The sequence below is a fragment of the Carcharhinus amblyrhynchos genome, chromosome 30 (genome assembly GCF_965287045.1).
Source record: "Carcharhinus amblyrhynchos chromosome 30, sCarAmb.v2.hapA, whole genome shotgun sequence".
Taxonomy (NCBI): Eukaryota; Metazoa; Chordata; class Chondrichthyes; order Carcharhiniformes; family Carcharhinidae; genus Carcharhinus; species Carcharhinus amblyrhynchos.
In genome coordinates this window covers 29,066,491-29,083,553 of record NC_137353.1, presented here as the reverse complement: position 1 = coordinate 29,083,553, position 17,063 = coordinate 29,066,491, and the positions used below count along the sequence as shown (strand labels likewise).

The 17,063-nt window shown below is 38.4% G+C and overlaps 1 protein-coding gene across 4 annotated transcripts in view; it reads right to left on the bottom strand.

The window, feature by feature from the left end:
• Window positions 1-17,063, bottom strand: part of mtor (mechanistic target of rapamycin kinase) — a 283,244-nt gene that overhangs the window by 182,771 nt on the left and 83,410 nt on the right. For all 4 annotated transcript variants that reach the window (XM_080215404.1, XM_080215406.1, XM_080215407.1 and 1 more), the window contains exons 21-25: window positions 16,012-16,179; window positions 14,880-14,992; window positions 12,158-12,320; window positions 5,294-5,386; window positions 470-616 (exon numbers count right to left, since the gene is read on the bottom strand). In XM_080215404.1, coding sequence (XP_080071530.1) covers window positions 470-616; window positions 5,294-5,386; window positions 12,158-12,320; window positions 14,880-14,992; window positions 16,012-16,179 — 684 coding nt within the window. The remainder of the gene's footprint in view (window positions 1-469; window positions 617-5,293; window positions 5,387-12,157; window positions 12,321-14,879; window positions 14,993-16,011; window positions 16,180-17,063) is intronic.

The following is a 17,063-nucleotide window of genomic DNA, read 5'->3' as shown; positions in this document are numbered from 1 at the left end:
CTTCGATAAAAATGTCAGTGATCTGCATTGTGCTCAAAACAAGTAGTAAATGTAAAACTGAAATACAAACCACTTTATAAAAATTTCTGAAAATTAACTATCCAACTAAATTGAGAATAGGATAAATCATTTCAAGTTACACATCATCATTCTAATTTTCCTTCCAAGTCAAAAGATTTTTCTTCATTTGAATTCAAGCAATACCTCCACAACAAGAATTCTTCATACACTCATTTTCAAGATACTTATAAATTAAAATAACCAAATGTGACTGTATCAAAGATTCAAGTAAAAAATAAAACCATTTCCGCTTATACTATACATAATAGACATGCTAATGATAAATATCCCCATGACCCACAGAAATAAAAGGCAGTTTTGACTGACTATTGTTAAATTCGTATTTTCACACACAATAGAGCAAACACAGTTTATTTTTCATCAATTTATTCATCAACTGTGAACAAACCTTCTGCAAGTTGGTAGTGCTGACGTGCAATTTCTTCATGGGACCAGTTTCCACTGGTCCACTAGACAGTGTGTCTCCCTGATTGCCTCGGGAAGCGCGGTGTTGAAAAATGATAGGATCTTCCTCTTCTTCAGCCAAGGTGTAACCCTGTTGTGCACATTCAAACACATTTTAAATAATTTTCATTACAATAGAAATAGTATTCAGGCATTTACTTAACCAACAGAATTGTGAATATTGCATCATCGAATCATCAAAACTTTCTCTCAGCCCCACTTTCTGCAGCTCTTCATCTCCCTTTCAAAATTTTACATGGAATCAGCTTCCACTACATTTTTGGATAGAGGATTGCAAATCCTGAAAAATCTGGAGCGAAAACAATTTTTCCTCTTCCGCTTTCTGGATCTTTTCCCAACGATTATGAATCTAGGAAGGCTAATTATTGCCATACTAATTGAAATATATTTTTCCCAATTACAACATCAAAACTTATCACCTTGAAAACCACTACTAGATTAATTCTTAATGTTCTCTGTTCCAAGGAGAACTCTCCTAACTTGTTCAACCGCTCCTCATAATTGAAGACCCTCAACTGCGGTAACGTTCTGGTAAATCTGCTTAGTGTCCTTTCAAATGCCTTTACATCTTTCCTAAAATGTGTGTGTAGAAATGTCCACATTACTCCTGCTGTTTATACAGTTCCAGTATGATCTCTTTATTTTCATGTTCTACCCCTCTACTTGTAAATCCAGGAAATCCATGCGCTTTTTTAACCACCTTAGCACTTTGCCCTGGCACCTTTAGGGACTTAAATTCTCTTTGTTCATCCACACTTTTCAAAATCATAGTTTTGCACTTTCTTTTTTGAATAATTTTCCCTAAGTACATCACTTCACACATCTCCGCATTGAACTTCATTCTCTGTATATCTGTCCATTTCACCATCCAGTCTTTGTCATTCTGAAGCCTGTAGCTTCCTACACCACAGGCTAGGTTAGTTATAAAACTCCAAAGGGGAATGGAAACATAACTATCCCTCGAGGAACACCACTGCAAGCCAGTTACCTATCTGAAAATCATCCATCCACTATCACTTTTTGTATGCTGTCATTGATCCTGTCATTATATCTCCTGTACAGCATTTTGGTGAACACCTTCTGGAAGTCCTTATAAACAACATTATTTTTACAAGCAACTACATAGCAATGAGAAAATGGAGAAGTTTGTCAAAGAAGTCAGACACAATTTACATTTAACAAATCCATACTGACTCACCTTCATTAACTCACCTTCATTAACTCATGCCTTTCCAAGTTAAAGTTTATTTTGCCATTGATAATGGTTTCCAATAAACACTCTACTACTAATGTCAGTCTAGCAGGCTTGTTGTTTCCTGGTTTATCCATTTTCCCTTTCTAAAGAGGGGTAAAACATTAGGAAGTCTCACAATACCAGGTTAAAGTCCAATAAATTTATTTGGTAGCACAAGCTTTCGGAGGACCGAAAGCTTGTACTGCCAAATAAACCTGCTGGACTTTAACCTGGTGTTGTGAAACTTCCTACTGTATCAACTCCTGTGACCAATGCCTATTTGCACCTTTGCTTCTTTCAGTGACTGAAATACATTCCACTTAACCAGATGACTTGCCAATTTCCAGCATTTCTTTTAATACAACTTTATTATCTCATCCATTTCTTCCTCTGCTCTTTTAATCTAACTGTTGCATCATACATTGTCCTTATGAAGACAGGAACAAGGTTCTTCTTTAATACTTTTGCCATGTCCTCCGTGATGATTTTGATTTGGGTCTGTAGGATTAGGCTTTTTGTAATTATAGTACTGTCAGAACTTAATTGTCGTATCTTTAATATATCTGTAAAAATCACATTTTGTATTGACATAACTGCAAAACCTGGTGGATAAACTCAGTTGAATATTAGCTGAAGTTTTTTGCAAGTGATATGAAATACTGAAAACTGATCTCAGATGGTTAATTCAATAAAGGCACATCTTTATTGTAAATGTTTTAAACTGTGGACAGCCTCAGAGAAACTTTCAACTCTTTGCCTAATAAAAGACTGCAAATACACCCCATAATGACAAGGTGCTGCAGTAACAGACCTTGCATGTATTCACCCTTTTAACTTGCCATTGTTAGATATGCGGCCATGGAGCCACAGCAACGGTGTGATCTACTTAGTCTAAGAGCTGTGAAAGACAAAAGGCATGAGTTATATAGAGTTAACAGTATCATGGAAGTGTGAGATTGAAGCCCCTGCAAACTTTCTGAGGCAGTTTTCTGCAAACAACAGACACAAGTTATATGGTCACGTGGATCTTGATATAACCTTGGCAGAACAAGGAGGTCATTCCTGACCAGATGGTCAAAACAGGAGTTTTACCTAATATGGCACAAAGCCAAGTTGGGAAAAAGAGTGTATGAAATAGAGACTTGTAAAACTTTAAAGCGTGCATCAGAGAAGAAAGACAACTTCAAATCAAGAAACAAGCACTGTAGTCAACCAGAGGACAAGAGCTAGCATACCACAGTGGCTGTGACTGTATACCACTGTGTTAAATATTACATTTTTGTACTTGTGATAAATTTAATAGATTCTGTAAAGCCTGCAAAAACTCATTCATACCTATCATGATCTGTAGCTAGTCTGAACTGAAAATCCCCTCTAGATCAGCTCTCCCAACTTAGTCTGTAATTATAACTGACCCAAGTCTTACAATTAAATTGAAGCAAACTGCAGGTTGTTAATAAGCCCAATTTTGCAGTGTTATCAAATGTTTCAGAGTTCAATTTATATTGTCTCAATCTTGTAACCTCACTTTGCCTCCAGTGTTAATTTTTTCAATCATTCACAATCTTGCTAACAACCAAATCTTGCTAGTCATAAACCTTCTTCTGTTTCGTTTGTCATCCCACACACATATGCTTTTATCTCATACCTTTTCCCTCCAAAGGAATGCATCTAATTTGGAACTGAACTCTCTTCCTTGAATGCTCTCCATTGCTCCATTATTGCTTTGCCTTCCAATCTAGCTTTGTAATTCCCTTACCTTACCCCAGTCTGGCATTTTTACCTCTGTTATTTTCTGTTCTCTTTCTGTAAATACTTCAACTAAATTATGTTGCGGTCATTGTTAGCTAGATGATCTGCTGTAACATGGGAAATAAAATAGGACAGGTGGCACAACAAGTCTAGATTAGGGTACTTAAAGTCTCCTTGTATTGCAACTCTATTTTTGTTACACCGTTTTGAAATTTATCGACAAATTTGTTCATCTGTCTCCTTCCCACCGTTTAGAGTCCTATAAAAACTCCCAACAATTTAATAGCTTTCCCTCCGTTCCTTAATTAAGCCAAATAGATTCAGTACTAAAACCGTCCGATACATCTTTTTTATTTAAGACTGTAACATCATCTTCAGTCAATACAGCCGTGCCACCTCCTCCTCTACCAAACCTCAAAGCAAATGTGGATTTGGCCAAAATATATATTCATCGAGAGTTTGTTGCTTGTTTATTAAATATTCATTTAATAAACAAGCAACAAACAATTTTGCCATATCACAAAATATTTTCATTTTGATTAGAGTTAAGTTTTAAGTTCAACAGCTAATCATTGCGCCTGATGCTACCAAGTAAATATTTCTCTCCAAAAGCGATGGTTAAAATTCAAAGATTGTCAATGCTTAGAGAGAAATTCAAAATCATCTATTGAAAGAATTAAGCCACAATTTAATACAAATGAACTTTACTATACAAGAATCAAGCAAAGTTTTGTGATGTTACTACAGCTGCAACCTCGAGACAAGTTGTGAGTAGTCAGTCATACTCCTTCCATGCGAGCGTACGGGTCAAGAGGCTTCCCAATCAAATTAAACTCCTTGTGACAAGTCTGTTGGTACAGATTTCTCCCCATTAGCCACATCATCAATCTTGATATGACTTTAAACATCAGTCATGTAACAAACTACTAAGGTTCATACTTGATGAGTTTATAAAGCAATGTGGAGTGTCTGCGATATATTCCCATTTTAGGTTTAATGGACCACATCATGCTGATTATTTTTTGCTCTAATTATGACAGCCATGAATCAAGAATGCATTCAAAAAACTTACATTTATTTATAGGTTTAGAATCACCATGAACTAGCTCCAAAATGTGATAAGTAATAAAATAAGATCTTCCTATATCTACCAATAATAAAATTGAGACTATTATGCTACTCAATAAAATTTGCAGCAGTCATTTGTGAAATCTTCTGTCGGTTGTCACAGCTTTCCAGTCAATATGTGCCTGCACTCACTTGATGAATCTAAGTTACCATAGAGCAGGAATTACAGATACGTTGCCTCAACAAGTTGTCTTTTGTTTAGACCATCACTGTAAAAGACTATCTGGGAAGGTGGTGAATTTGTTCATTTCCTCTTCATAATGAAATCATGACTGCTTTACCATATTTCTACGGATGGTAAATGAGGAAACTCTTTCACCATTACTATCTAATACTAAAAAGAAAGTGCATTTTTAACTGTTATTTGTACACACATAAAACATGGCACATCAACATTCATGATGAATGAGAAACTTGGGTAATACCATATACTACAGGATACTAATTGCTCCATGTGCAGTGTTTAGAATCACCATGATAATAAGCTAAAGCAGAGATTAAATAATGCACGTTTTCAAAGAAGCAGAACAAAGGAAGGATCAGGGAAGGAAGTTGTGTAACATTGAAAACAAAATAGTCTTAATATAGTGCTGCATTTTGAAACTTAAAAATAAATATTGAAGTTACACTGACCTTTACAATACGACATATTAACACATCATATCGCTGGTGGTTTATTCTGTGGCGCATCATCACCTTGTTCACCATAGGAATAAATATTTGATACTGAAAAATAGATCAAATAGTGCCATTAGAATCAAAAACAACTGCTTTAGTTTGTTTTAATACAGGCACAGTCAGTCATAATAGTTGTCAACTTTTGCTCAAAATATAGCAGTGAAATATTTTACTAGGGAGCATTAACAAAATAACATTTTATATCATGTATAAAAAGGTTTTACAGTGTCAGCCTTGACTCAGTAGTAAGTCTTGCTTCAGAGTCAGAAAGTTTCTCGGTCCAAGCCCCACTTGAAACTTGAGCACAATCTAGACTGACACTTCAATACAGAACTGACAAAATGCTGGACAACTGGAGGTCTCTTTTTCCCGATGAAATGTTAAAAAATACCTTGTTTACGTAAAAAAAAATCTTGTTTGCCCATTTGGATGCAAAAAAACTCAAAACATTTTTTCCAAAAACGAACGGTTGGGAATTCTCCCAGTATCATAGCTGACATTCATCCCTTATCTAACACCAGTCTGATTGCTGCATGCAACTGGCGGCTACATTTGAGTATCGGGGAATAGTATATATACTTCAGAAGTTAATCAGCGCTTAAGCATTTTGGGATTTCCTGAAGTTATTAAAAACGCTACATGAACACAAGTTTGTTTCTTTTCCCCTCTGTATATTATAGACGAATACAAAAGAAGATACAGCTCAACTTTTCCATTTGGAAAACAAAATCTTGGTTTTGGATTGAAATATCAACTCCAATATCTTCCCATTTGAGCACCTATTCCTGTTTTAAATTAATCCAGCATCCTGGCCCTAACTATGCTTCATGGTAATATATTACAGGCATGTTTCTGTAGAGTAATGCATAACCCAAAACTTGCAAGGTAAGGTAACGATAAAGGAGAAAATATCTTAAGTGTTCAAAATTCCTATTGAATGATAGACTACAACTTCATGCCTCATTTATACCAATTAATCATAACTTGTACACATTGTTTTTCAGAATTTTTTTTGAGAGATTGCAAAACTTAAGAGTATCTGCCATACAATGTAATATTTTAAAGTGCAGACATCACTATTTAGTTGCGCTACAATCCCAGTAGAGACTGATAATGTTTAAAAACAAACTTCCTAGAAATAGCAGTAAGGATGACACGGGATTTAATAATTTAAAAATTTTACTGTAACAAATGACTAAAAGCACTACTGACTACACACCATTTCCTATTTGTAGGCAACATCTACTTTAAACTATAGAAAGGGAAATTCCCTCCTTCGTGCTCATCACACATTGCACTCATAGCAGAATTACAGTCCTACAACAAATAGTCTACAGGTGCTCCCAGCTTCCAATAACTGCACGTTAACCAGAATGATAAATTTGAATGACTATCACTAGGCGCTTTCCTTAATCTTTAGTAATTCTCCTAAATACTCCACTAGCAGTAAAGCCTGTCTTGCTGATTCTTTGCCTCTGGCCAAATCAGGAGGGATCTCCCAGAATCCTTTGGCTGCAGGATGCCTCTCAGCACTTGACAGACTCTCCCTCTTACATCTGGTTGTGGCAGTTTGCAAAGCCTAAGAACCTCTTCTCTCTGCTGACCACATAGAAACTGTTGTACAGCTATGATATTCATTGGCTTGAAGGGGGCTTGTCTCAAAATAATGAGTTCCTCCGCATCCTTTCCCATGGTGATGTGAATCAGGTGGGCTGTACATCAAAGTCCCTGTCCCCCTCCTCAGACTCCACCCCCATTAGGCCCAGCCCCTCAAGGTTTAACCAGCCATTAGACCCCATCCCTCACACCCTACCTAGCGCCAGGTCAGTAGTGCCAGGGTGCCACCACTGCATGGGCACTGCCTAGCCCATTTCCCCCCAACCACCCAGGAGGTTTCAATGTCCTCCAGTCCCACTGGCAGAGCCATCACATCTGGTTCCCATTGGTGGAAAACATCTGTGATCCTCACTGGTGATGAACTTGATCGGCAATAGGACTAAGGAAAACGAGCTCGGATGATTACATCCTGCTGAATGGGGACGACAAGATCATGAAACAGGACAACCTGATTAGTCGCCTCTCAGCTTCTCTTAAAGGCTCAGTAAGATTCCCACCCAATATCTCCAATAAAACCACATGGAAAATCAACCTAGGGTAAAGCTTAAGCTTTGCAGTGTGGCTCGAAGACATAAGCTGCAATTAGCCCTTATTGGGTGCACTTTATTTTTATTCACTGAGTAGCCAAACAAAGCAACCACAATTCCAAAATAAATAGCTTTGAATGGATTCCCTACAGATTAGTAACCTAACATTCAAGAAGACATGAGTTTTAAACTGATAAAAAGTTTAACATAAAACATGCTCATCTCCAGAGTTCAACATTAACCAACTGAGGCCATGAATTAACATGTGTTTGGCTCAGTCTATGTCCAGATGCACACCATTGCTGCTCTGGGTTTTCAATGGAACCTAGTCCATGATTACATGTTCTGTCAGATTAATGACAGGAGTTCCTAAAATAGCCAGTTGAAGTCATCATCGGCTGCTTCACATATAATTTGGAAGTGTTTCAATTGCTCATTTGTTGACGTGATTATGCTACTATTTTCTGTACATTACTAGCATCAGCCTAAATCCATCAGCTGCTCTGGGTTCTCCGGTTTTCTCTCACACTCCAAAAAACATTCTGATAAGATACACTGGCATTGCTATATTCTCCCTCAACGTAACCAAACAGGCAATGAAATGTGGCGACTAGGGAATTTTCACAGTAACTTCATTGCAGTGTTAATGTAAGCCTACTTGTGACATAATAAAAAAAAAGCACAACTGGAGAAAGGTGTTACAAACCAAAAGGAAACTTATTTGTTTCCATACATACGCATTTTTGGAGATTAATGTAAAAATATTAATGCTGGGGAATGAATCACATTCCATAATTAACTTGTAGAATCATATCAGGAAATCTCAAATGCATTCTGGCATATAGATCCAAAACTTCCGGCCTCCAGAAACCAGATGCCTGACTAAGATGCGTGTCAGGACCCTGTGCCAGTTCTATGGAAAGACACACTTATCTACATGGGAACTGCCCGAGAAGTTTCAATTTGTGATGGACAGTTTCTCTGCTCCAAAGGATACTCTAAAAACTCCAACCCTGAGTTTGAGTCAGAGGTGTGGGACAGTTTCCTTGTACTTACCTAGATAGTCACCCAGCAAATGTAGGACAAATTAAAACCTGGTCTAACAACTGGGTAATTACACATCTGACCCGAATCACTCACACTAAACACCCCCATCCCCAAAACTACCTACCTGATCACCCCACTATACCCCAAATGAGTCCCGACCACCCACAATCACCCATCCAATCAACTCCTTCCCACTAACCTTCCAACTCCCCGTTCCACTATCCTCCTAATTTGACCCAACTGCCATCCTACCGACTATCCACCTCAACTGCAAGAAACTACAAAAGGTTATGAATGTAGCCCAGTCCATCATGCAAACAAGCCTCCCATCCATTTACTCCGTTTACACTTCCCACTGCCTCGGCAAAGCAGCTAGCATAATTAGGGACCCCATGCACCCCGGACATTCTCTTTTCCACCTTCTTCCATCAGGAAAAAGTACAAAAGTCTGAGGCCACGTATCAACCAACTCAAAAACCGCTTCTTCCCTACTGCCATCACACTTCTGAATGGGCCTACCTCACATTAAGTTGACCTTTCTCGACACCCTAACTATGATACTATATTTTGCATCTTCTCCTTTCCTTCGCTATTAATGGTATGCTTTGTTTGTAAGTACGCAGGAAATAATACTTTTCACTGTATACTAATACATAACAATAATAAATCAAATCAAAATCAACCACCTCAACCCCCTCAATCATTCAATTGTTTAATTCCTCCTCTCTCCTTGCCAACATCAACAGTGAGATAAAAGCAAAATACTGCAGACGCTGGAATCCGAAACAAAAAACAAAAATTGCTGAAAAATAATCTCAGTTGGTCTGACGGCATCTGTGGAGAGAAAATAGAGCAATTCCTTCTCCACAGATGGTGTCAGATCTGCTGAGATTTTCCAGCATTTTCAGTTTCTGTTATGTTAATATCAACAGTAAAACTGAAATGATAAATACTATCAACATCTGGCACCGGCCTTTAGAAACAACTGATCTGTTGTATACAAGCAATGTAGTTAATTTAGAATACTTTTCTCTCAGTACAATTCTATTTAAAAAGGAAAATGTGGCAAGTTGGGATACTCTTAGTATGAATATCAAGTCAATGGAGAAAGTGTAGAAGGGATCCATTCTCAGGATTTAAAGCATTTTCTTTCCATCCTCAAGTGTCCCAAATAAGTCTAATTGCTAGATAACCAGGCTGAATATAGTTCTTACTGTGTTATTGCATCCAGTGCTCACTCAAAATCCAAAGTCAGGAAAACAAGCAATTTTTCACCAAGTTAGAAAAACCGCAGAGCTGACAACAGAAAACCTTAAAACTAATAAAACCAACATTAAAAAAATTCACAACATAGCTGGCCTTCAGGTGGTAATCATGAATATTGATGAATTACTTATCATTCTGTGACAGATTTAACTGTCCCCATTGTACTTGACAGAACAATTCAGCTGTATTTCCAAATCATTAAAAAGCATACAAGCATGCAAAACACATTGCGTGCAGTGTATATAAGACAATTCTTTTGAAATGCATACCACATTATCGCCCTGTAAATCTACACAACTGCCAGCACAACATTTAGTGCCTATGATTGCCTCAAGGTCCTACTCTCAGCACTCAGTCTATTACAGAAAACCACAGCACACAATGGGCTGTATCATAGCAAAGAATCTGCCATTTTGAATTTTTAGTTAGAAGCGTATAAAACACTCTTAGTGCCATCCTAAAAACTGCCAGCTACTGAAAGGAAACACACCTGAAGTCCTTCCAGAGACAGAACCACAGCCCAAAACCAGCAACTTGAAATTTTGGCAACATTTAATCAACTTCCATTCCACATAATCAGTAATAAAATGGAATGATTTCAAAGGTTGTAATTCTAATGTGGAAGAGAGGAGGGGAATTCAGTGACATTTATAACCTATGCAAGATGCTCTTGTGTAGTTAGGAGACTATTTGAATGCCTGATTAGATTACAGTTTAGTCACTCCTTCCGGCCTACTTATGTACAATACTTAGATCGAAACCTACCATTCATTGTTCTTCTATGGACACTTAGGTCATATATAAATGCAGATTCTGGTGGTGATGAGAATAGCATTTATAAGTAAACCTGACAAAATTAATAGTCTTTCATTCCACCTTCAACCATATGTCAATTAAAATATTTCTAAATTATGATCAGCAACTCTTGGCTCAAGCCCATATGAAATATTCAACTTCAAATAGGGAAATTCAAAGGCAAATAAGATGTTCGGCATACGAACAGGCCAAAGACAGAAAACGAGATTGCACAGATTGGCAGATCATATCCTGAGGTGTTCCACCACTGCAATGATTTGTTTTAGCTGAAAGACTAGCTTGCTTTGTTAAACTTTGGCACTATGATCACACAGCACAGACTGAACCAGAATTTCAGTGGTGAAGTTGAATACCCAATTGCTTGACAATTATAGTTTCCTTTTTTTTGAGATTTGTTCTCTTCAAAACAAGGGACATGATTGCAACAGAATAGGACATATTACCGAAATACTGAGCAATGAGGGCTAGTGTCGAGTTAAGCATAACTCTGGTTGAGTTTGTGGTTCTTCATTTTGTCATCATAATAATGACAGTGGGTTTCAGTGTACAATTGCAGCAACATACCCAGGTGTCCTGTGTCCTGAACTACAGAAGACGCAAAATTTGAGCCCGAGATTAGCACTGCTGCTTCACGGTGCAAGGGACCCGGGTTCAATTCTGGCCTTGGCTGGCTGACTGTGTGGAGTTTGCACATACTTCCAGTGTCTGCATGGGTTTCCTCCACAGTCCAAAAATGTGCAGGTTAAGTGGATTGCCCCTTAGTGCCAGAATATGTAGTTTGTGTGGATAGGGCCTGGGTGAGATTGTTTTCAGTGCAGGCTCAATGGGCCAATTGGCTTCTTTCTACAGTTGCATCACAGTGCCACAGGGACCCAGGTTCAATTCCAGCTTCAGGTCAGTTGTGGAGTTTGCACATTCTCCCAGTGTTTGCGTGAGTTTCCTCCGGATGCTCCAGTTTCCTCCCATACTCCCAAGATGTGCCAGTTAGGTTGATTGGCCGTGCTAAATTGAACCGAGTGTCAGGGGGTTATCTGGGTAAATGTGTGAGGTTACGTGAATAGGATCTGGGTGGGATTGTGGTCGGTGCAGACTTGATGGGCCGAATGGCATCCTGTTGCATTGTAGGGATTCTATGATTAACAGAACCTAAAATGAAGTGCTCTGCAAAACATTCTGCTCAAACGGTAGACCCTCCACCACCACCCAATGCTCTTATTTCTCTGAACAAGATTGCCAAATTAAGGCAATCTTTTGTTATTGGTTCATGCGTATTAGCAACTGGGTTGAGATTGGCCAAACTCATTTAATATATAGTCCTCACAGATACCAGAACGTAAATACTTCTGACACATTACTCTCAACTGGATTTAAATCCCAGACTCAGGTGAAGAGTCTGCATTTAACCAGGTCCTCGGAACAGAATTCACATACCCGAGAACCTAAAATGCACTGGAAACGTACGTGGCTTTGTGAGCTATAACAATTACCATATAAATATTCAAGCCTATAATGGTAAGGAAACCATATGCAAGTAATTTTCTTTCACCTTTTTTCCAAGTTGAAATACCAATGAAGAAAGCGTGTCCATTGCAGTCTGACGCAATTCTGGAGTACAGTCAAGCGTTCGCACTATCGGATGAATAATCCTTGAGGCATAGTCTGTGAAGTCTAGGGATTCTGTCAGGCGATCCAGAGTCTCCAGGGCAACCCTTGTATGTTAAGAAATAAGACAGATGCATGATCAGCATTTTGTCCTTCCTCCCTCGAGCCATGGGAATATTTGGCTAAGCTAACTACATGTACATAGGGACTACTATTTTACTACACTGTAGGCTTTCAATAAATTTCTCACTATGTTCAGATACCATATCCAAAGAACAATACAGCACAGGAACAGGCCCTTTGGCCTTCCAAGTCTGCACCGATCATGTGCTCCTAACTTACTATTGATTTGTATCCTCTATTCCCAGTCTGTCCATGTGGCTATCTAGATAAGTCTTAAATGATTCTAGTGTGTCTGCCTCAACCATCTTACTAATGCATTCCAGGCCCCCACCACCCTCTGTGTAAAATACATCCCCCGTACATCTATATTGAACCTTGCCCCCCCCTTACCTTGAACTTGTGACCCCTTGTCATTTCCAACCTGGGAAAAGGCTTCCAACTGTTCACCTTATCCATACCCTTCATAATTTTATAAATTTCTATTAGGTCATCCCTCAATCTCCAGGGAGAACAACCCTAGTTTACTCAATCTCACCTCATAGCTAAAACCCTCCATACCAGGCAACACCTTGGTAAACCTTTTCTGCACTCTCTCCAAAGCCTCCACGTCCTTCTGGAAGTGTGGTGACCAGAACTGAACGCAGTATTCCAAATGTGGCCGAACCAACGTTCTATATAACTGCAACATCATATGCCAACTTTTATACTCAATGCCCTGTCCAATAAAGGCAAGCATGCCACATGCCTTCTTCACCACCCTCTCCACCTGCACCTTTAAGTGTCTGTGGACTTGCACACCCAGGTCCCTCTGTGTGTCTATACTCCTGATGGTTCTGCCATTTATTGTACAGCTCCCCCCTACATTAGATCTACCAAAATGCATCACTTCGCATTTATCTGGATTAAATTCCATCTACCATTTCTCTGGATTAAATTCCATCTACCATTTCTCTGCCCAATTTTCCAGCCTATCTATATTCTGCTGTATTCTCTGACAATGTTCATCACTATCTGCAACTTCAGCAATCTTTGTGTCGTCCGCAAACTTACCAATCAGACCAGCTACATCTTTTTCCAAATCAATTATATATATCACAAAAGCAGAGGTCCCAGTACAAAGCGCTGCAGAACACGACTAGTCACAGACCTCCAATCAGAAAAATACCCCTCCACTGCTACCCTCTGTCTTCTATGGCCAAGCCAATTCTGTACCCATCTAGCTAGTTCACCTTTGATCCTGTGAGATTTAACCTTTTGCACCAGCCTGCCATGAGGGACCTTATGAAACGTTTTACTAAAATCCATGCAGATGACATCCATGGCCCTTTTCTCGTCAATCATTTTTGTCACCTCTTCAAAAAACTCAACCAAATTTGTGAGGCATAACTCCCTTGTACAAAACCATGTTGTCTATCGCTAATGAGACTGTTCAGTTCTAAATGCGTATAGATCCTATCTCTAAGAATCTTCTCCAACAATTTCCCTATTACGGACGTCAAGCTCACTGGCCTATAATTACCCAGGTTATCCTTGCTACCCTTCTTAAATAATGGGACCACATTTACTATCCTCCAATCCTCTGGGACCGCACCTGTTTTCTGTTAGAGGCCCAGCAATTTCATCTCATCTCCCTTGGCAATCTAGGACAGATGCCATCTGGCCCTGGGGATTTGTCTACCTTAATGCTTTCTAAAACACCTAACACTTCCTCTCTTGTAACTGTGATTTGTTCTACGGGTTTACACATCCCTCTGAGATGCTACCAATCAACGTGTCCCTCTCCTTTGTGAATACTGATGCAAAGTATTCATTGAGGATCTCACCTACTTTCTTGGGTTCTAAGCATAATTCCCCTCCTTTGTTCTTGAGAGGTCCGACTCTTTCTCTGACAACCCTCTTGTTCCTATCGTATGTATAAAATGCCTTGGGATTCTCCTTAATTCTGTCTGCCAAGAACATTTCGTGACCCCTCTTTGCCTTTCTAACTCCCTGTTTGGGTTCCTTCCTACTTTTTCTGTATTCCTCTTGTGCTTCATCTGTTTTTAGCTGCCTGGACCTTACGTGTGCCTCTTTTTTCTTTTTGATTGGACTCAAGTATAATTCCTCCACAAGCTATGCATTGTTTCCAAACGTTTGATTTGAACAATTAGCTCAAGAAGGAACTATAGATGAAAAAGACTCTTAGCTGTATTGCTATCAGCCTCAGTGTTATTTTGATGCAAATTACAGATCGATGGTTTTGTTATACATAAAAAACAGAGATGTTCCCCCGTCCCCAATTCACACCCACCCAACCCAAAGCCGTAACTCCAGCTGTTCTCAATATGTGAATTGATAATTCGCTTTACAAAGCTGAAATCAGGTTTGAAAAGAACCAATCCACTTAAAATCTAAGGTAATTATGAATTTTTTGTGAAACCCTCAAAAAGATGCATTTGCACTACTTTTAAAGAAGAAACAAATTGTGGATACTATTGGCAGGATATTAAGACTTATTTTTGAAGGGTCGACAGAAAATATCAAACTGAAAATATGGATCTTACTTTCTAGGTCCGAGTGGCACTTCCTGTCCATCAAATAGCTTGACAATTGGAGGAAGCAGAAGATGCAGATAATCATCCAGGTTTGCTCCAAAAAGCTGTATTGCATTTAGTAACTGCAAAAAAAGTATATAGGAAGAGAAACTTAAAACAAAAGTATTTAAATTTTAATTTTGCCTTGAACTGCAAGACTGACTGAATAAAGATAACTTCAAATGGAATGGAACACACTTAGCCAGGCGCATTACGCATTTAGAAATAAAATATTATGTAGGAATATATAATTACTTAGCATTACTAATTAAAGCTAACTACTAAATTGTCGTCATCATGGGATACTACTGAGCATTGCAGACACATTTTATTATTCATCCAAATCCTTAACTTCAATAGAAAGAGAGACATCCAGTGATGGCATATAACGCAGAGCATGTGTAATCTGGCAACACAGTCAGTTTAGTGGACATTCAATTCCTTGTCATCAATAGTGTGATAAACAACATCCAATCCAGTGACTAATAGATAATGATTACGACAAGCAAGTACTTTCCTACTTCTAAGAAAGTGCATATTTTTAAATGCACTAGGTTAGAAGCTGGTAACAACTTTATTAGAAAGGCAAATTTGACTGGACTGGTATCAATACCAGTATAATCACACAAATTCTGAGTAGCTTGTGCAGCATGGAGGTGTTAATATACTCATCTTTAACTGGAACTATTTTACCTAATTTCTTTATAGTCAACAGTCAATTAATTACAATGGGGGTTTAAAACTAAGTGACAAATGAATTTAATTAATTATTATGTGGGCTGCCAACCTTGTGTTGTAATTTGTTTTGTTTGTCACCATCTTTTTAATGCTGCAGCACTTGAAAAACAGAGTCATTAGTTATTAGAGAATGTGCTGCAAAGCATCAGAGTCAATTTCCGACCGCTTTCCTAAATCTGTTAAGTTTTCAAACACGTTTTTGGGTTACAGAACAATAGCAGGCAGAGTTTGGCAACTTGGTAAATTTTGAAGACTTTCAAAGTGTTAAACAAAATGCTGAGAATAGGATGCTTTGGTTTGGATTATTTCAGTAACAAAAGACCAACTCCATTAGTTTACGCTATCAAAACTCCAAATGACTCACCTTGATTGTGACGCTGCGACCAGAACTGGTGTCGTGCATGAAGACACGAAGCATGTGAGGAATCAGCTGTGGCAGATAAAGTTTAAACTCTCCTCCCAGAGCAACAACAATCTGCTCAATAACCAGGATGATGGTGTTCTGCATTTGGTTGTTAAGTGTCCAATATTCCTGGAAACATTTAAAGATAACTAATTATGCTGCAATCTAAATTTATACGCATTTTAAAAAGAGTACACAGGAAATTGGCTTACCTTGGGTCAAATTCATTACAAATAAATTCTACTGTAGCGTAGTATTTTTAATTTACTGCTGCATTCTTATTTCTTGGCACAGTGGTTAGAACTGCTGCCTCACAGCACCAGGGACCCGGGTTCAAATCCCAGCTTGGGTCACTGTGTAGAATTTGCACACTGTCCTTGTATCTGCATGGGTTTCCTCCCACAGTCCAAAGTTGTGCAGGTTAGATTGACTGGCTATGCTAAATCACCCCTTCATGTCCCTAGATGTGTAGGCTAAAACAGTGTAAATACACGGGGTCACAGGAATGTGGTCTGGGTGAAGTGCTCTGTCGAAAAGTCGGTGTAGACTCAATGGACCGAATGGTCTGCTTCTGCACTGTAGGAATCTATGTCTCTGTCTTGGTATCAGAAAGACTCCAACATTATTACTACCTAAGCTGCTCAACAATTAATGCATGTTTTCAGTGATGCAAACCTGGTATGCAATGATAATACTACCTGAGAAACTATAATATCCCCACATGACAAGAAAATATCCACAGAAAACCAATTAAAGGCAAAAAACTGCAATAATGAGCATAGAGATGGCAGCTCATGGCATATATAATAAAAGCTTATTTGTAATATTAAAAAAAAATCACACTTTCATGCAGATCTTGGCTCAATGCTGGCTGACAGAATTTCAATGAACACCAATTAGTATTGAAAGCAATGTAAAAATATGACAACTAGAAAAATAGAAACTACTTTAAACAAAGAAAATAGAGTTCAATAGCAGGGAAAGTTGAAGGTTTTCTTCAACTAAAGAATTCA